The sequence below is a fragment of the Monopterus albus genome, unplaced genomic scaffold, assembly GCF_001952655.1.
Source record: "Monopterus albus unplaced genomic scaffold, M_albus_1.0 scaffold182.1, whole genome shotgun sequence".
NCBI lineage: Eukaryota > Metazoa > Chordata > Actinopteri > Synbranchiformes > Synbranchidae > Monopterus > Monopterus albus.
The window spans coordinates 623,351-645,123 of NW_018128062.1; the positions used below are offsets into that span (position 1 = coordinate 623,351).

Consider the following 21,773-nt stretch of genomic DNA (forward strand, 5'->3'; position numbering starts at 1 on the left):
TCATTTTTCAATTTACAAAAAACATAGTGCATGCTTCGTTTGCAGAAGGAGTAAATCAATTCTGTTTTTAATGAATTATTCTGAAGACTCGCCAACCAACTCTCCATAGCCCATAGGTGTCGTTAATACAAAGTGACCTTACGACGCACCTTTTTATTTTTCGATCGGTTATTGGCTAGCTTAAAGCTAGCTGAACAATTAAGATAGCATTATAATAAGTGAAGACTAATATAAAATTCGCTTTGTGTATGGGAAATGTGCTCACTGAAATATAACAGCTTACTGTTGCATTAACATTATGTAATGTCCAGCCTAAATAAAATACACTGTACACTTCAACACCATAAGGCCGTATGGACGTTGCGCTCGCGCTCGGTGGATGGGGTGGGGGGTAAACGGCACTTCCTGTTCTCTCGTGCTGTAGAGGAGGCGTCGTGTGCGCAGCGTCCACAGATACAAACAAGAAGGCGACAATGGCTGATATATCGCTGTATCTCACAAACGTTAATGTGTCGATAGGACAGAACATGCCTGTGCAGCAGGTCGGTAGACAGCCTTCTTCTTCTTCTTTTTTTTTTTTATAACCACCACATTTTCTCGTTACCGTTTTAATTACTGCCTGTATCTAACGATGTCGCTTGTCAACTGTCGGTCCGGTTGATACTGTATGATATTGCACTAGGCACCAATATTTTTATTTTTCATGAAGTCGATTCCAAACCTTGCAGCAGTGTTTTATCCCATCTGGAGGCTGCACAGGCAGACAGACAGACTCCCTTATGAAATTGCTCCACATTAACGAACACTGTCGTTGTGTTTGCTTATGATGTCTTCAGGGTCCAAACCCGGCCAAGGGCTTTGAGAGTGTGGAGCTGCTAGACAGAGTGGATGAGCAGCAGCAGAGGGAGAAGGTTCCCCGTCGGATCATTCATTTCTCCAGCGGGGAGACAATGGAGGAGTACAGCACTGACGAGGAGGAGGGAGAGGACAAGGAGCCAGAGAGGAAAGACCTGCTGTCTTCCCCAGTTGATGCGGTGAGGGTGAGGAATGATGAAGGGATGGGGATGTATGTATAAGGAGGGAATGAGAACAATGCAAACAATGGAGGAGGTACAGTGCATGTGAGTTTGTGAGGGACAAGGAATTTGGGTTTCCTCAGTACAACAGAGAAGCATCAGGAGAATTTACGCAAGGCACCGTTTTATTCCTTCACCTACAGTATAAAGGCACTTTGACTACCTTTTTGTGTTGCAGTCAAAAATGACCTGGGGTCCATACTTCTGGTTCCACATGTGGAGAGCTGCCACATCCACCATCTCAGGTCTGTTCATTAAGATCACTGTTTACTACCTGAGGAACCCCATTATCACAAACCAGTCTGTCTGGCCTTATCTCAGGTTTCTGTTATCATGAATTTCAACCAAGACAAATTACCACAGTGACTCATGCTAATCTGCCACAGAGTAGGTTAACCTCAAACTGTCAACAGCCCGCCTCGGCTCACCTTACCGTTCCTATAGGATCCTGAAATGGACAAAAGTAATGAGATTACAATAGAGAGACAAGCAATTAAATCCATTATAGACATGATAGCAGAGACAGAAAGACAGTGTTTATGTGTCCAACCAGTGGCATAGCCATAATCCTGTACACACTGTGTGCACAGTTGCTTAAATGAGTTCATTCAATTTTTATGTCACTGGAGACTCATGGTCATTGTAAGATCAACATATAGCATATGAAGTTGGTATGGGAGGGTGTTGATGAGACAGAGGACACTGGGCTGAATGAGCTGAGGAGGTTCTGCTCAAAGTCACAGTGTGCACTGCTGTCACTGGCTCCAAGCTGCGCATGGCTCACGTTGTAATGACAAAATAGAATATGTTGTTATAATGAGAAAATTATCACTTTTTTTACATGAAAGTATCTCATAAAAATGAGAGGTTTCTTGTTATACCAAGATACATAGTACATTTTTTCTCATGGTGGTAGCAGTACCCTGCCATAGGCAGCTCCTGTGCTTACTATGAAATATAATCCTGCCGGCGCAACTGTGTCTACGTAAGGTTTGAAATGCGGCTTTTTAAGAGACTGAGACATTGCAGTTTAACACACTAGCAGTATAAAGAATGGCAACTAAAGAAGGCAGTTTCTGAAGAAATGACAGTGGGACTGCTGCCTTCTGGAACACTGTGTTGGTGGCTGCTAAAAAGTTGAGTTGAATTGCTGGTAAAGATCATGATCTGTGACTTTGCAACCGCTGTCAGGACAGCCAGATTGGAATGAATTTGTTTTTTAAAAGTCTCACTTCTCTGCACAAGCACACATCGCCTGCCACCATCATTAAGTGTCAGCGGCTCGTTGACCTTTACCGGTCAAGGGAGGAGGAGAGCAACAACAGTGGCGAGAAGTGGAGAGACAAGGAAGCTTCCGTTTTTTTTTTTTGTTTTTTTTTTTTATGGAGAAGCTTCTGATCAAGCTAAACTGGACGAAACATATTGTAACCAAGCAGTTTCCAAGTAAACTGCCTGATTTTACCATAGCACAAATGACTTTTGATCATGTTTGTCCTTGTATGCAAGTGGCTCACCTTTCAGTTAAATCTGTGCATGTAATGTCTCACACAGATAAAAAAATTACAACTTTATTTAGCAGAAATATGGCCTCATTCTTACCAGGAACTGGAATTGTAGCCTTTAATTTGTCCGGGCAGGGCGCCACATTGTCAGTGGAGGATTCTCTGTGTTGGCTTTTATTGTAGCCAAAGTGTCCTTGTTATTTTCCAGCCTGTGACTACCTGGGGGAGAGGATGGCCTCCCTCTTTGGAATAACATCAGCTAAATATCAGTACGCCATTGATGAATACTACAGGATGAAGAAGGAGGTATGTTGCAGTGAAGTTCTGTAGTTCTGAAGGCATGTTACTGTGATTTTGCATTTCTTAATCAATTGATGTTTTCTTTCTTGGGTCCCTGTGTCAGAGGGAGGAAGAGAAAGAGGAAAACTGCTTGTCAGAAGAAGCAGAGAGATCCTTCAACCAGCTACAGCCTCAGGAAGACAAAGACGATCCAGTCACCAAGCCAGACCAGACAGATGTGGCTACGGCTTATCCTGATGTCACCTATCAGGTTGAGAATGAATATCAGGCATCTTCAGGCACCGTCAAAGTCCCTGTTATTGTCAAGGCAACCTAACCGTCCCTAAACAAGGATGTGTGCAGTTTAATGTCTGTCTGTTAAAGAAGGAACTCTGTCTTGATGCACCAAGCGCCACTTGGTTTGTGTACAACACGGCTTTAGGTGGGCAGTGCTTCTGTATGGTGTTTGGCAAGGAAGGTAGTGGTGGAGTTACTCTGCTGACTACCAAGTGTTCCTTTGCAATAGTGTAGCAAATGATAAAGTAGCTGCTGGATTCAGCGTAAGTCAAAGTGTTAGCACGTTATCTGGCAACTTATCTACTATAATAACATTTTCTTACATTTTGACCCAATTTACAGTGAAGTTTTTTCACTTATTGGTTAGTTACTCCCTTATTTGTCAGCTCCTGCATTATCAGTTGCTATGACAGCCTCCCAAATTTGAACGTTTGATGTGGAGTGAAAGTTAAATTTTGCTTACCCAGTGCCTCTGATGGACCGGACACTGTGCCTAATTCACCAGTACAACCAAACCAGTAACAGACAAAGCATAAACTTGGAAATGATTTAAAATGTTGAAATAGTCCTTGATTTAACTTAATAGGTGCTTTGAGTGCCGTTGGTTTTATCGAGAGTCTGATGATGAAGCGTTTTTCAAATATTTCATGCATTTTGTCCAGATCTTGGCCAACTGGTTCTTGATACATGGCTGTACCAAAGAGCTGGCCATTTTAACATTCCCTCACTTGTTAATTTGCCATCTGTATTCATGTTTATTAAGAGTATTGCACTCAGTGTCTGTGGAAGCAGTGATCAGACTTTGCCTCAGTTATCAAATCATCCGAGGACCACGAGACATCTGACATGCTATTGAACAACTATGAAACGGGTTTAGGTGTTCTCTGTTGCTCGTATTGTCTGCCTCACCTACTACAGATATAAAACGTACAGTAGTAGATCTACAGATCTAGGCCTTTGATAACAGGAAACAGTGTTAAACTAAGTCTGCATAAAAGACATGAAAGCTTACATTTGTAGCTTTTTAGTACAGTTTTTCATATTTATTTCATTGAGCTGAATTGTTTTACTAAGCAACACCAATGATGTGTTAATAAAATCATAGTGACTTTTATACTTGTTTATGTGGGAGTTTTCACTTCAAAATAATTAGAACAATCTGTGTTTTTTCTCTAAGTCAGTGTTGGCAGTTGTACTGTCTTATTTGCCCTTTGAAAGTGTCATAGTGGTGCTACAGTGTGAGTGATGTAAGGCAATGTGTTTGTGCCTGGTAACAAAGGGCCTCTGTTATTCTGTGTGCAGTCAGCTCTGAGGTCACAGACCCTGTCTACTCGCCGCAGTGTCACCATTTTCAGCGGGTTCTTGTGGTCCAGAACAACCTTGGCAACAGTCACACCCTCACTGCCTTGGTCACGTTAACAAATGGACAGCGGGCTAAGGGAGAGCTTGTCAGTTCAGTGGTGGTGTGATTGTCCCAGCATTTAATTTGTTAAGGCAATGATAAACACATAGTGTTTGTGAGCATGATGGGACGTCTCCTGACAGTACCTGGTTTTGTGTCTTCAGCTGACAGAATGATTACCTAAGGGAAAGTACGCTGCAAAAATCTCAGTCATTATACATTTTGATGGCGAATGTTTTGTTGTCCTTTATATAACAAGCAACACAGCCACACTGTTTGCTCTGTGAAGTTACATTTAGGGCAGGGCTATAAGCGAAATGATAACATCCAAAATAACTATATACAGTATGAAGTGAGCAGCGTAGAATAATAATGTAGGACAAGGTAGCCAAGTGGGCCTTAATGTACTGTACAGTAGCAGCAAACGTGCATGCACAGTATCCTGAGATGAAGTAGTAGTAAATAATGGCAGCAATTGGCAGTAATGTAACATAGCTAACAATCACAATGCTGATGTTAAACAGGTATAACGTTTACCATTTGCTTTGTTTTAGTTTGGCAAACTGGCATGCTAATATTAGCACTAGTGGAATAAGCCACTTCACCAGTATTTTTTTGGAGATACTGGCAGACTCACTGACCTATATTGGAAACACTTGGCAGTGATTCTTCCAGGAATGTTAAGTTCCCCTTTCAGCGTAATAGTTGTTTTCTGGAAAACAATGGTAGAACTGACCTGCTGCCTATTTTGACAAGCAGTGAAATTACTGTATATATTTGGACTGACTTATTGGTAAACGGACTGTATTTATATAGCGCTTTTATGCACTGGCCAAAGCGCTTTACAGGGAGATTATACACCATTCACACACCGATGACGACAAGGCTGCCACACAATGGCGCTAGTCAAGCCATCAGGAGCAATTTGGGGTTCAGTGTCTTGCTCAGGGACACTTAGGCATGTGGGGAGACCGGGAGTCGAACCACCAAATTGCTGGTCAGAAGACGACTTGCCCTACCTCGTGATCCACAGCCACCACAATTTATTATGCGCACTCACAAGAAAGCTATGAAAGCAAAGCCTGTTGGGGGATGATCCTCCATTTGATGGCTGAATACATGTTGCACCATGTCATTATGGTCGTGCCATGATGAGACAGCTCATAGTGAAGTCATTCTGTGCCACAGCCAGGCCGCACAAGGCAGCCTCACACAACATCCACACTGACAGACAAATACCACCCACGGACAGGCTGCAGCTCACTGCCAAGTACGCAGTCATGAAACTGTTGCTAGTTCATCATGCTGGCATGTATCATTCAAAAGCACAAGAGACAAGTTTCAATGAGATATCACAGAAAAATATTTTTGGCAAGGCCAAGTCAGAGTTATTTAATTGAAATAGACCTGGATTCTTGAAAAACACATACCTGAAGACTCAGATGAGATTTGTCTTTCTGATTTCATACGTTGCCCTTGAACCGATACGTTAGGTATTAGTTTCCACGTACAAATGGGACTTTGTCTGGTTGACTAGGGTGAATTATAATAGTGTAATTATGTGAGACTTTTTCCGCTTTAACTGCTAAGATCTGCAGCTCTTTTATTCTTAGCATAAATTGTTATAAATGCACATGAAATAGTAATATCAACAGCAAAAATAAACATGTTAAATGTAACACATGAGATGTTTGGCATAAAACCACATATTGACTAGGATCACTATACAGTTTATTAGTTTTTCTGTGTATCTTTAGTTTTTCATAACCCTTTACTTTGTATTTACATTATTACAGTATGTGATTACACTGTCTAGTACTGTATGTAAACATTTTTCACTTTTTCCAGACCTTACTTTTCAGTGTCCAGTTGTTGCTGGTTGGTAAAGAGAATATCAGTCCACTAGGGGGCAGTGGTGTATTTACAGACAAGATTAAGTGCAGTTACTATGGGCCTGTAACACCATGAGCATGAAGATAAAGCACATGATAACAAAATAGTAAAACAGTTGTGGATGGAAAGCGTGACTAAATTCACGTTGATCTTTTTGTGTTATTATATTTGGAATCTGATTATGAGAAACAGATTTGATGGTGCATCACTGGTCTATAAAACAATTGGTGCTTGAGCGGCTTCCTTCTGGAAGATGTGAGACACACATCAGTCATACATCCACTGATTAAGAGGGAAAATCCAGAGTTGAGGATCCTCAGTGCCATTCTTGCAATTTAGTGTCTTCCTGGCGCAGCCTCAAATGTGTGCATGTACGCTTATACACTAAAAAGCTGAGAAAAATGCAGCTTATCAAGGCAACACAATGCAGTAGATTTCTGAGGTTTCTCAGCTTTTGACTACTTTTGTTGGCTTTACTAAGGTTTACAAGTTTAGACAATAGTTCTACCAACTTGTTCACTCAGTTACATTCCTGTGAAGCTAACCATTAAATTCTTGTTTCATTGTCATGCATTTCTACTTTCAACAAGCACAGATATTCTTGTTGAATAAACACACAATTCCTGCTTCAGTGAGATAAAAGTTTTCCTCTATAAATAAAATCAGGTGAGGCCAAACTTAAATTTTTGTGTTTTAACTGTTAACCCTCATGTTTGCCAGCATGTGATGCTGTGGAATAAACAAGGTTTTGGCAAACTTTCACTTGTGTGGTCTTTATTTATGTTTACTTATTGAGTGTTCCTTGAATGCAATTACAACCGCATAAAATATCCTTTTATTTGTGTTTGTTGAAAGTAGAAATCTAAGGCATTAAACCAAGAATTTCATTGTTAGCCTCAGAAATACAATTTAGTGAACAAGAAGATTCAAGTCAGCAGAACTATTGTCTAAACTTGCAAACCTTAGTAAAATCAACAAAAGTAGTCAAAAATTGAGAAAACTCCAAAAATCGATTGCATTATGTTGCCTTGATCATTTTCATTTTCGATTTTCTCTGTTTTTTTTGTTTTTTTTTACAGTGTATGGCCGCCTTTTTTGCTCAAGGGTCTGTCCCAACCTTTGCTTCACCTTTCATGTGCCAGTCCCCCACCTATGCGTCCATGCGTTGGCCTTGAGGTGCTTGCTGCTTCAAGCATTTTGGACATATTTGTGGCTTTTCAGTGCCGCGGGTGGGGACAGGAGGTGTTTAGTGTTCTGGGTTGACCAGTTTAGCAAGCAATTTCACTTCTGAGTTACTCAAAGCAAATGTGCTGATACATCAACTCTGTGATTAATCAGCGTGCACATGCAGTTTAGTCACTTGTAAAGTACTGTTTAAAAACAGTTCATATGTACAGTTTGTTTTGTTGACACAAAATAACATGCAGAACATTCTGCTATCTGGCTGATACACAAAAATAGCCAGGTAGGTTAGTAGCATGTCACACCAAATTTCCAAGAGATACAGGTGCTGAGAAAAAGGGTGGGGAAACCGTTGGTCCGCAGAGCTCCTCAGAGACTTAGACACACACATAAAACAGATGTATATAAATGATATAAATGGAAACAGAGACGGAGGTGAGGAAGTCAAGGCACAGAAGGATGGTGAGACATATAAAAAGTCAGAAGGAGGGAGGATGGTGAGAACAGCAGCAGCCCCTTTGATGTGGGCCTCAGCAGAGCCCTGTAAGGCAGGCCTGCTGAGGGAAGGGGATTTCCAGTACAGCCTGGTCTCCACTCTCACCCCCTTAGTGTTAGTTTCTTCCGTGGGCTACAATTTAAAAACAGAGCCTATCTACTCCGAGACAAAGCCTCTACATCTATTATGGACACTCTGGAATGACAGGCATTGTCATTTTAGTGATAAGATGCTATTTTATTTCCACATTCCTTTGGTGGTAAGTTCATTTATTATAGGCTTATATCCTTTACTATAGGTTTGCATGCTACATGATAATATTTTGCTTATATGGCTCCTCATTGATACTTCAGCATCTCTTTTGCATCCAAATCATATTGTTTCATTTGATCTCAGACTATATTTACATGCATCAAAAGTCCTTTATGCACAATTATGATCTCTGCTACACAACTGCACAAGCTCATCTGCATGTTTTCTTACACTTTTTGCAGTTCACACTACGCTCACACACTCACTCACTGTCTGTCTGCACCACAGTGCCCTTTACACACCCGAACACTTATGCACACACCCAAATGCAGAAACATGCACTGACTGTCAAAAAAGGACCATGCGCACGCACACACATACACACACAGGGTTGTGGAAAGTCCCTGGCACAAGCTGCCTCCTATCTCAGCTGCAAGTTAGTTCATACAGGTGGCTGCCTCAGTGACAACGGTGCAAAGACAACATGACCTGTGGACCTACACTATACTTTGCCAGCTGATTGTGTGCAGAAAGCAGAAACGTTGAATTAAATGCATATGAAAAGGGGTTTTCAGTGCATGATTCAAATTCATGTAACAGCAACATTTAGCAATGTTGAGCAACCGATCTCCTGAAATTCTCTGCTCTGTATCCTTTTTGTGTGACTGGTTTCTGCCTAGCTTATTATATATAAAACATTTTTTCTAACATTTGTTCTCTGTTTGTTGTGCCTTATATTATTTTATTGTTCATTTGCCTCATTGTATAAAAAACAGCAAGACTCCTAGTTTTTAAACTGAGTCAGGCCCACAGCCGCAGATGTTTTTGTTAGAAAATAAAAATTAAACTGCCTCTGTGATAAATGCATATTGTATATGGCCTCTACGTATGACTTTTATTGAATTTAAGTAGAAGTGCATCTATGTGCAACAAGAAAATTTTATCAGCAAGTTAAATGGAATTTCTGAGTTAGTTCCTTGATCAGTAGAAGTACCTGACAGTATCTCATCCTTATCAGTATTTTCTCTGTGATTGCCAAACACATGACTCAAGCTCACGTCGACCAGCGGATACAGTGTGATTACATCCTTCTCCACAATCTGGTCACAAGTCCAGATTGTTGAACAAATCCCAGTACAGAACTGACCTAATTTACTTTGTACAGTTTATACATATATTAGTAACTGACTGACAATCAGTCACAGTGTAATATCTATATAGGTTTTGTATATATAGATATTGCATATATTCATTTCAAACTTTACGTACTTTCATATCAAAGTCAATTTAAATCATATTGGTGCAGCACTGTAGTTGGCTATTTAGTGTTATCGATGGATTACGCAGAGCAACACACAAACGCAAAGCCACATCCAGGACATCACTCACAATGACATGCAAAAACAAATAAATAAACATAAAACAACTAAAAAAGAAACAATGAAAAAGAGCTGCAAAAGTATTACAAAGAGACTCAAAAAGAGCCCAAAACACATAAAACAACTACAAGACAAAAACACCACAGGGATGTAAAATGACTACAGTGAGATTTAAAATGACCACAGAAAGATGCAAAACAACCACAGAGATGTAAAATTACTACATTCTTCTACAAAACAAGACACAAAAAAAGAAACAAAAATGAGTTGAAGGCTGATTTGCAGTACAACTAAAAAGATGTGCCCCAGTCTGTCACAGCTGTACACCTACGGCTCCTTGGACTACAGCTCAAATGGCATTTCCACATGGAACAAATACCAGTGTGTCTGATTATTTTAGCCTTTTGACACTGAGAAACACTGACTGGTCAGTGGGTGGTTTGTTTTGTAGGGTGGTGGCCTGCCCCCTTTTTCAGAATGGCTTATGTAACTGCTGGTCAGAGCAGAACAGTAGTGAAACAGCCTCAGCACAATAAAATCCCTGCATGGGTGGAGTGTGGTGCTTTAAAGGACAGTGAGGTCCATATGTATACTTCGGTACTTTCCAGCTTCTGCCACTCACGTTTTCTGGTCTGATATACAGCGAGTGGTGTGAACAGGAGTTTGAACACAGAAGTTGTAATTATATCAGGCTCGCTCTGGGTCAGTCGCAAATAGCTCAGCTTGTGGTCGTCTGTTGCTGGTAACAAATATAAAAGAACAGGAACTCTGATCCTACAGGTTTTTTGAAAGTCTCACTTTAACCAGTAATAAGAACATAGGTTGTTATTACAGTAAAACAAAGGGATAAGATTAACTTTACTTATGGCCTCATTTGATGGTCATGAATACCAAGTCCTGAATCCCCAGGCAAATTTGTTTATATTTGGAAGAAAAAAGTTAAATGCATATGTTTTTTCAACATCAAATTTGTGATATCTAAGGCATTAGATAAACTAATCCATGTAGAGGGGTCCAGTCCTGAGTTACACTGCAGCTGCCAACTACAGAACAAACTACTGTATGTAAAACACAGTGGCCTTAAGCTAATTCATCTTTTCACTAGAGTACTCACATACTCTTGTGGTGTCATCTTATAATTCTCTGTGGGTCCATCACTATCAGTGACCCCTCTCACATTGCACATAAGAAAGAAACTCGTGCTGTGAGATATAATTACATTAATAAAAACATAAAATCCATAGCATCCAAATTACAGTTAAATTAGTTAGGTGCAGCTTAGTAAGTAATACATGGGTAAAACAAAGTTTTGTATTGTCTTGATAGAGCAGTGTGCTTCATTTGAATTGCAGTTGATTACTGAGAATAAATCCACAATAAATCTCTCTACATACGTATATACTGTATATTTATACATATATACATATATACAGTATATACGTATGTGCACAGGGTTGTATGAAAATAGTATGAGCTGAAAGATGCTTAAAGTTGTTATAGAGCTGAAGTGAATTGTAGAATTGTAGGTAACCTCTTTCACATTGCACATAATCATTTGATCCAATAATAATATCAAAATATCACTTATTGCAGCTTTAAACAAAAGATACAAGTTATAGTTTTAATCCCAGGACTGATAATCCATCCATTTTCAGGCCCATCCTGGACTGAGCTTCAACTAATGAAAAGGCCCAGCACAAAAGCCCATGTGAAACATAAAGACATTTCTATAGTTAGACAGCTGGACTAATCTTGAAAGGAGAACCTAAACCCTGGTATTTACACTGCAGTGTAGCTTTCTGTCTGCTTGTTGTTTACATGCCAAGTCAAACACGAATAGGAACACGGTCTCAAATGTCCTTCTGTTAAAAGACAAAAATACAGTATGTGTGTACACGTGTGAAAAATGATCTCAGTTTACTCCACCCACTTTACTGAATATGACAAACCTGGGTGTGCCCAGTCACCTATAAGTAACAGAGGCAGAGGTCAAGTCACTGGTGAGCATGACCCATGCCTTCTGGTCATATAAAAGCTTATGTTACAGGGACAATACATCACCTCTAGAAATACACAGGCACATAACCAAACAGGATTTCATAGAAAACATCATGCAGGTCGAGTCAGTACAGTATGTGCTACTTGAGTCTTTTGATGTTTCACATTCCAAACTGCTTCCTTCGCAGGAAAAATGAGAGAATCTGCAGAACGCTGTGTCCCAGAGGAGGCCAAGTACTGAACTGTATCTTAGCACAAATTGTTGTCAATCAGAACATCTTGTCCCAAATCTTGAAACACGACTAAGTACAAGGAAATCTCCCAACATCCTGGAGGTAGAGGAAACTCCCTGCTTTTGTTGTGTTGTGGCCAACCCACGCAGCAGCAAAACAATGGATGTTTTTAGCCTTTTTGTTAAATTTAACCCACTTACCAGCACTGTTAAAGTGAAGTTGCTATTTACATTTTTTGGAGGCTTTTTAGGCAAGCAGAAGCCTGTTCCCTGTTCTTTGCTTTGATAAAACACTTGCAGCTGCAATCTTTGCACTGTCCTATTGTCAGTGTGAGGACATACAGTATGTGGTGAGGTGCATTCAAAGCCCAGCATACCAAACACAGCTTCATAATGAAGATGGATAGATAAATAGATAGATAGATACTTTATTTACCCTGAGGGAAATTCCCATCAAGTGCATGCTATGTCTGTGTTTCATACACAGTAGTGGATTTTTAAAGAAAGACCTGGCTTTTTTTTCTTCCCTTTAACATTTCCTCAACACAAAAGGATCCTGCATCTTCTGGGGTCACTACCAGACCAGCCTGTTTGTCTGTCTGTGGGGGAAACCGTTCATGACACACAGAGGGAAATATGAGAGGAAGAACAGAGGACTGCAGTCAAGCAACTCATTGTCCCAAGTTGTGGATTCAGTGGGACAGAATACACAGAGACACATAGTGTGAGAGGAATTCCCCCATTAAGTTCAAACGATTGCAGATGTGCATCTGGCTGACTGCTACTGCACACATCTGGGCCAGAAAGCTTCCCCACATGCCTCCTCTTCCATCCTCTGAGCCCTCCATGTCTCAGCTTTATAACTGCCCTCTGCTCTACCCTGAAAAAACAATTAGGTAGAACACATGGCCTCGTGTAAACTACTACTCACCGGCTATGGCGGAGCCACAGCAGGGGGAGTATCATGGGAGGCCTGTAAAGACCATTATCCAGGTGGCTGGGAGGAAAGATTTGGTGGAGGGAAAGTTTGGGGGATTTCGGGGAGAAATGCACCCTCTAAGTTATAGTACTAAGGGAAGTCAGGAGCAGTCAGCCTCTTCTGCAAAACATCAACAATTTTGCTTTACTTGAAACAGCTTTTCTCAATAAAGCAGCTTTCTACAGTGGTGGAAAGTAACTAAGTACATTTATTCAAGTTCTGTACTTAAATACAATTTCAGGGTTTCTGTACTTTCTGTGTTGTCATTTTTTGCTACGTTATACTTTGACGTCTCTACATTTTAGGTACTTTTTACTCCATTACATTTATTTTATAACTTTAGTTACTAGTTCGTTTCCAGAATCAAATTAATACAAAAATTACAGTCTAATCATAAGACTATATTGATCACTGGTGTAAAATTCACAAGTTACCCAGGAGCAATTCAAATTCTAAGCATATACACTAGTTATTACTAGCTCTCACTTCACCAGCTGCAACATTAAATGTGATGTACACAATAACATGTCTGGCATTCCTCACCTGGCACATGCACCCCCACAAGGAGAAAACCACCTGAATCAGTCAGACGTGTTTATGCACACACAGAAACAAAAGGCAGTAGATCGAAGACACATGGTGCGCATGTGCAAACACACACCAGTGGGAAATTCCCAGCAAAAATTCCGCTCTAGGAGTCCAGTGTGAGTACATTCCTGTTTTTTTTTTTATATATCATCTAGCTGCTGAAAGTCAAATTTATAGTCGTGGGGCCGTTTTGAAGTTTGTGCATACCCTCAAGCTAGCAATAAATCTTCTTAGATTGTGGATTGCTTGTGAGCTTACTGTATGTCCATGCTAGATTCCTGGATGCTCATCTCTTTGAGTGTGGGGGTGCATGAAAAGCAGGCAGAGTAGGCAGTATAAGGAGTGAGGTGAAGGCTGAAGGGTTTAAAAGAAATGGAATCCTAGGCGCTATAAATGTAAAATCACCAAGATATTGTGTCAACATTACATATGAGTCCATATTTTGTCAGAGCACAAAACGGCATCATGACTAATTGTACACTGTATATTTGGGAAGAGTTTTCTCATTCCAAATTCCCCTGCAGTTCCCTGCAATGACTTCACAGCTGAATGTGACTATTTATTTTTAATCCTGTTTCACTACCTAATGTAACCAAATAAGATCGATGAAAGCATGTTTTCCATTTGCGGACAATATGGATAAATGAATGCATAACTGTAAAGGAGGGGACTTTTTTTTAGGCGTACAGTAGTGTGCACAAACCGAGTCATGCTTTTTGGTGACTAACAGTCTCTCTTCCAGCACAGCACAATCGTGTCTATCAAGCCGTGCTCTTCCTCCAGCGTCACTCAGTATCTGGGAACATAACATTATCATTGTTTTTACTAGGTTCTAACATATCAGTTTGTTGCATCTTTTTCACAATCATGCTCTGTTTGTAATGGTCCAAAGCACAGCTGGTTTGGCTGCTCCTGCACACAGTGCAGTTGGCACTGAATCTGCAGGGTGTTTCCTTTCTATTTAAGCCATCAGGATATTACTGACTTAATTCTTTGATTACTGAAACCACCGTAGAGGAACTACTGGCCACCAAACTGACTCTGTAGATGGATTTCTGGAAAATGTCTTCTGTTTCCAATATAAGATGACTTTAATTTCATTAATAAGAAAGCTCCACATTATACTGTTTCATGTTGTTGATTATTTTTCTAAATTATGTTTATATTAGCAATAGATAAAAAGACTACATGAATGTGAAATGGGTCACTCATAATGACACACAAGCAAATAATATAAAGTACTAATATAAGGTAGACATGCTAATGCTAGCTAACACTTTCAGTAGAAAATGTTAATGCACATTTATTGTAATAATGTTAGCAGAGAACAGAATATTTAATTTATGAAATCAATGATTACTACAGGATCCCTAAAGTTTGTTTGAGTGTGTGTGTGCACAAGTTATTATCTTGTGGGAACAAATTATTATTTTGTGTTATTTCCCATAAGAGAACTTGTTCCCACAAGAATCTAAAAGAACAAAAATCCTCTTTTGGGATTTTAGAGGTTCCATAGATTATGTGGCAATGCACTTATTGTAAAGGAAAATGGTAGGCTTTTTTGGCCAGTGCAGCTCCATTTGTTAGCCAACATTAGAGATTCCTAGTTTGCTTAAAACTATACAGTTCTTCAAGTCACAATGTTAGCAACGTTACCAAGCTGGTAAGTCTTATTTGTTAGAGCAGCTAGGAACATTATTGACATTTAGGGCTCCATACAATGCCACTATGCCAAAAGCATTAATGAATTAATCAGCTAAATAAAGCTGCAGCAAATAGACTTGTTTTTGGAGGTTTTGATCTTGTTTTCTAGTTTGAGTTTAACAAAGATATGGTTTTAAGCCTGAGGGCAAAGAGTAGAGTTGCATTCATTGTCAGCGAGTTATGAAAGCCCTGCATGTCTGGTTTGCAAGCTGCTATCACATGATGTTCAGTGAAAATATACATAATGACATAGCTTGGCATAAAGTGGCGGATGATGCAGTGACCAAGAAATGAGGCATGGCAGTCAAAGCTTAGCAGTGGAACCTGATCGTTATAGGGCCTGTCTGCATACGCCCGCTGGTATGTCCTGAGAGACATTGCAAGGCTCTGAGCCTCAAGAGACTAGGAAATATGTTAAAAAAGCAGAAGAGGTTTTGGGTTTCCTGCTACCCTGTGATACAGCAGAGTGAGGCATGTTTACTTCCTCAAGCAGGTGGCTTAATAGAGACAATTTTGAAGTTGTTTTGGTTTGTTAGAAGCCCCTATTTAAAATGTTTCTCAATTTGAATTTGATACATTAGCATTTTCTAGTTCTAAATGTAGCAATGTGCATAAGATAAGCCTTTTCTATACTGTAGAATCTGAGTTAACCTGTTCATCCTGTAGGACAGCTTTGTGGTTATATTCAGGGAACCACTGTTGCCTACAACAGTTATTGATCTCTCCAACATCTAGCCACTGGATTTGCATATTTGTAGTTTTCTTTTACATTAGAAGCTGTAAACAAACAGGAAGTGCATCTATATTGAATTTAAATAGCTCAGAGTCTGTGAATATCTGTTCTGTTGCATTTCACTCAGGGAATTCGCATGCAGGTTATTTAAGGCGTTTTTCTTGAGACATTTATAGTAGGATATGTGAGTTAAAACCACGGATATCCCCTCCCCTCCCACTCATGATGGCTCTATTGTTGCCACAGACACCTGCTCTATGCTTCACTCAGAAAGGCCTTCTGATGAAGTTCCACTCAGCTCTTACTCACTGTTTATACAGTCAATTCACAGACTCTGTCCATACAGGAAAAACAAGAAATAATGCCAAAGGAGGGGTAAATAAACCTTGGGCACAAAGGTCACGTCACTGCCTTTTGAGGATGTTTGATCTTAACCATAATAGTGTTATTATCATATTTGAGGCTATGCAAAAGAAATCTTTTTTTGTGCTACAGTCTTGAAGTAACATATTTTACTCATTAATTTTAAATCAATAAAGAACCAGAGACGCATGTGTAGAACATGCATGGGTTGCATGAGATAATGTGCATAACCTTCTGCAAAACTTTAAATTTGTCTCTTACAAAAGCTTAAAAGGAACATGGCAAAGCACACAGTGTAATTGCGCAACCACAATGACTTCTGCAGGCTGTTCACAGAAGTCATTGTCCTTGGCTATGATTTGAGTAAACTACAAAGGCAGTACACCGCATTGCTATTACAATTGAAAGCCCAGTGTGGTGTGTGGATATTTTTTCTGGCTATTTAAGTGTTATAATGCATTAATCAAATTACATAAATATGTTTTAAAGTTGCTTTACATGTTCTGTGCTGTGGCCATGTGAATCATAACTTCACTGTTTCCTGTGGTCATTATGTGCTTTTAAGTATTAATCCCCAGCAGCAGGTAAAACCTGAATAGATTCACTGGTTTAGAGGATAGAGCACGTTAAATGGCTCCAGTTCAACTTTATATTCTGGCAAATATGGTATGTAAAACATTTAAGGGGGAATTTTTTAAACATGAAATTCAGTTTACTCAGGATGAGGAGTATTATTCATTCTGTGAGTGTTCTGTGTTTTAACAGAAATATTCATTACTAACTTGAGGTGCGGATTTTGAAAGACGGGCATTTACAGTAGGATGCATGAGTGGCCTAGTGAAAGACACTACTGAGTTGCATTATGAGAAATATAGGGTCAAGTGTTTTTGGAGCTTTGCTCACAACGGTAACTAAAATTCAGGATATCTCAGATTTTGCTGCAGTGAATTTGACCATTGTTTTATTTTCATTCTATCTCTCTGAAGTCTCCAACATTATATAGAAGACAATGCTAAATTGCTATAATACCAAGTAATATAATGTAATACCCCTTAAAATATTAGATATGTATTTTCTATTATCAGTTTTACCCTTAATTATATTATAAGCCCCATTTATACCTAAGTCACATGTGACCTGTATTTGGATACATTATGTGGATAATGGTGAATGGACAGCATTTACGGTATATAGCGCTTTTCTACCTTACTGGACAAAGCACCTCACAATTGCTGGCACCCTTTACACACACACTCACACAATGCAAAGCACTGGCTTGGCCACTGGGTGTAACTTGGGGTCCAGTGTCTTTCCCATGAACATTTTGTCATGTGGACCAGGGATTGACCCACCAACCCTGCAATTAGAGGTCAACCCACTCTAGCCCTGAGCCACCGCCACCCCTATATATCTGGATAATAATATCTGATCCACAGGCCTTTGGATTGACACTTGGTATTAAGAAGTATTACCATCATATCAGTTCTGCCTGCATTGTGATCAGTTCTCAACATGCAAATTAAATAGGCAGGGGTGCCTGTCATGGATGAAATCAGTTGTTTAAAGATGACCGCTTGTAGTTTTTTGACAGACAGATGGAGATAGGTGACCTTTTAACGTACTAAAGAATGTGCTTATGCTGTACAGAGAGCATTTACACCTGTGAGTGATCCAAAAATAATAGAGCACCGTAGGGATGGCGTATTTTTGTAGGTCAAGAAGTTCATTTGAAAAATGTCCGTGGGGGTTTTCCAGCTTTTTTTTTTTGTTAACGTCCTATCATAAAAAGCACAGGTGTTGTTGACAAAAGCACATTGAGAGCCACTGTACCGAAGTCAGATTCCTTGCGTGTTCAGCATACTTGACAAATCAAGGTGACTCTGATTATGATTCTGATAATCCTTACGTTTTGTTCAGCAAGATAATCTTCACAGGTGAACACCATGGTTCCATGACTTCAACGTCATCGCCACAACTTACCTCTGCTACAAAATCCTTCCCTCTTAGCGTGACCTGGTCATGGTTGTGTCAGTCAGTTAGAATAGTTTGTAAGTGTGTGTGTTTAAACATAACAAGGTGGACTAGTGAGCAGATGAGTCTCTTTGTGTTTGACGTGTTGATATCTTACTGTATATTCCAGACAGCCTCTGTTGTTTCATTTAGCCATTTGTTAAGCATCTGCCTATTTTAAGATGCGTAAAAGTTTTCAAAATTAAGAGTGAGGTATTTACTGTGGTATTTTATGTCATAGAAGAAAATGGGAATATTTCCCTTTGCTCATTGTTTTATATTGACTTATACAATTGTGTGTTATGTAAATAATATGTCTGTCTTTTAAGCCAAGAGCTGCCGGAAAAAATTTCATTGTGCTATGCATAATGACAATAAAGATTCTTGACTTGACTTGTGTTAACTACAGACTTTATTTCAGGCACCTCACCAAAAACCTATTCACAAAACCCACTGCTATAGGGGCAAAGGAACCAGAAGTGTAAAACTGGTAACCTTTTAGGAACTGGAGTAATAAAGTTCACTGGAAAGCAGAACAGATTCTGCGTCAATATTTTTTTCAACCAAGTGAAATAAAGAGAGTGTGGTCACAGGCCAAGCATCGGCAATTTAAGGCAGCAGATCAGAAGATGGGGCATTTTTGCCACATTTGTTCTGTCCATAATATAAACCCAGTGTGACTTCGTTTTAAAAGCCTGGCATTTGTTTGGTGCTATAGAGTAAATCTTATCTGCCCTATATCTTTAAACCACACTTACTGCATAAAGTACATCTTAATCTGTTGTAAGCACCCGAGTGGTTTAGTTTTAAACCCCAATGTCACTGCAGCCTAAAGATATTTGCACTCTGGTGTCACGCTCCTGTACAACCAAGTGTGAGTGACAAGACTCTGTTTCATTTAATCATATTATTGGTTTTCCATTTCAGTCGAAAACTATTTCAAAACAAACGAGACAATACAAATTACAACACACCTTAAAGCTACTGCGCAACTATTGGAGAGTTTGCAACATGACAAACCACTAAATGATTTACAAGGAACAACACGCAAATACTAAGAAGGAAGTCTATAGAAAAAAACACACACTTTAGTTCACTAGATAAGCTGTTTTCAGAAGTTGCTTTCTGCATTCAGATTTTGAGAAACTATGCTTATGTGCACAGTAAAATATTATGAATATTTAATGTAAGGTAAATTGGGTTGGCTGCCTAATACTTTCATGCTTTTAAAGTAAAAATCACACAGGGGCTATATACAGAAAAGCACACACAAAAGATGGTTTCAAAGAAATCTGGCCAAAAAGTTTTTAAATACTCACATAAAATGTCAATGGTTATGGAAAGAAATGCTGTTTTAAAAAGTTGTATACAAAATGAGTCAAAACTACTAATGTGTTATTTTAAGGTTTGGGTTTTCAGAAAAAGCAGGCCTCATCATACTAATGTTTCCCTCATTGCCTAAGCATCCCTCTGTACTTGGAAAACATTAGTGAGACTGTGGCACTGCGATGTGAAAAAAGTATTTTGATAGACTGTGGAGATCCCCACACACTTCAGAGTTCAGGCCCACACCTCTTCTCATTGTAGAGGAGGTGGGGGTCTTTCTGGTTTCACTCTGAATGCACTGTGCAAATGCTGCGCAGATACAGTATGAATGAGCCATGCTTTCATAAAGTAAGAACAGAGGTGGGGAAGCAATGGGAAAGGGGGAGGAAAGTGAGAGGTATCAGAATAAAGAGGTACTGGTATGAGATGAGGGGATATTTAGTTTGTAAAATATCAGTGCAAAGGAGGTGCAGATGTTTGAACTTAACTAAGAAGCATTTTAAAGCTTTAATTGGGCCTTAAAATATGTATTTGATCATTTCTAAAATTAAAGCCTAAATTAAAAAAATTCATACAACGAATGTAGGACTAATTCAGGAGTATAGCCCACCTCTTGCAATCCTGTAGACTCCTTATTATTAATGATTTGATGTGCAGTTTCCGAAAGACAGACAATTAAATTTGATGTGATTTTGATTGTTTTCAGCTCATGTTCCTCCCCTTTCATTATCAATCACAACGCCATGGTGCTACTTACATCAGTCATCCTATCTCTCCATTATACGAGAGTCCTGGACCTATAAGTGTTCAACAAAATTAATTTGACAATTTTTATTGTTTCTTAATTGGATGCATTTTAGTTTTAAGTCTGCTGTTCAGCCCCTAGAAAAACATTTCCTCTCATGTCATTTCATGCTGTTCTGACAGGGTAATGTTGTTGTCACACATGTACAAATGTTATACTAGAATGTCCTGCAGATCCTCCTGGTTCATATGGTCTAAAAATCTCATATCTATGACTTTTACTTTTGGAGGAAAACAAGTTTGAAGTTCTCCATCTTGTCTCCCTGTGTCTGTCACACAAACACACACTCCATCTGTCTGTCTCTCTCTTTGTCTCTGTCTTTGTTTTCCTCTGTCACTTGCTCTGTTCTAGGACTTTTATGTATTGCGTTGTATTATGTCCTGATTCAGTCAAATCCCATCTCTGCGTGATATTTCAACATGCTGTCACTGGGTCTTATTTCATCATGTGTGGACAGACCATGTACTGCTGTGTTCTGCAAGTCTGACTGATGGTTCAGCAACAATAGCACATGGCCAGGCTTGCACACCGAAAATTTCTTCAGAAATGTTTTATTCTCCAGTTTTCTAAAATTATCTTTAAACTGCATCTTTTGGCTCAAGTTTTTGTCCATCTGCAAGACTTAATTTACAAAGAATATTTGTGGTTGTGCAGGAGTGGACAAACGTCTTTGCCTTAATTTTTTGATGAATGAATGTTGTTAAAATACCTTATTGCATATATATTATGTTGTGCAATTGGGTCTTATTTCCGAAATATGGTCCAGTGGTTTAATACAAATACTCTCATGTATGCCATCTATAATTAGCCTATATCAGATACCATACAAGGTTTAAACTTGGATAGTCACATGGCAACTAAAGCCAAAATTTTTAAAACCATATGAAAAACTTTTATAAAAAAAACCCTTGTTGGCATCGTAGACCTAAGGTTCAACTACTGATTATCACTGATGATGATACCGAGTAGTTGTATGAGTCACTGTCTACATGTGTTAACTTTTAAAGAGGAAGCAAACATCCTCTCTTCAACTGTATTAGTTACCTGCGGACAGAGGGAAAATCCCTGATGACGCATTCATATTAGATTTTTTTTCAGGATCAAGGAAATAGGAATTGAGCCTTTACCACGTGAGCTATCAGTGATTTTGTTCTGCAAATAAAAGTCCTAGAAAAAGCTCATGTTCCACATAAACAACAGCATTTTTTCCACATAGCTTGTTATATGATGAGGAATACTAATCCTGTAGTATCATAAGAAAACCTAGTTTTATTACA

At 39.2% G+C, this 21,773-nt stretch overlaps 1 protein-coding gene across 2 annotated transcripts; it reads left to right on the top strand.

The window, feature by feature from the left end:
- Nucleotides 1–343: 343 nt before the first annotated feature.
- LOC109969820 (protein FAM177A1-like) lies at nt 344–4,268 on the top strand. Of its 2 annotated transcripts, none has more exons than XM_020616995.1 (5): nt 344–542; nt 837–1,040; nt 1,255–1,321; nt 2,787–2,884; nt 2,982–4,268. In XM_020616995.1, exons 1-5 carry the CDS (start codon nt 474–476, stop codon nt 3,192–3,194), a joined length of 651 nt encoding a protein of 216 aa, XP_020472651.1. In that variant the 5' UTR covers nt 344–473; the 3' UTR covers nt 3,195–4,268. The 2 variants fall into 2 exon arrangements, with proteins under 2 accessions (XP_020472651.1, XP_020472652.1); XM_020616996.1 differs by having other exon boundaries at nt 345–542; nt 837–1,034.
- Nucleotides 4,269–21,773: the final 17,505 nt, after the last annotated feature.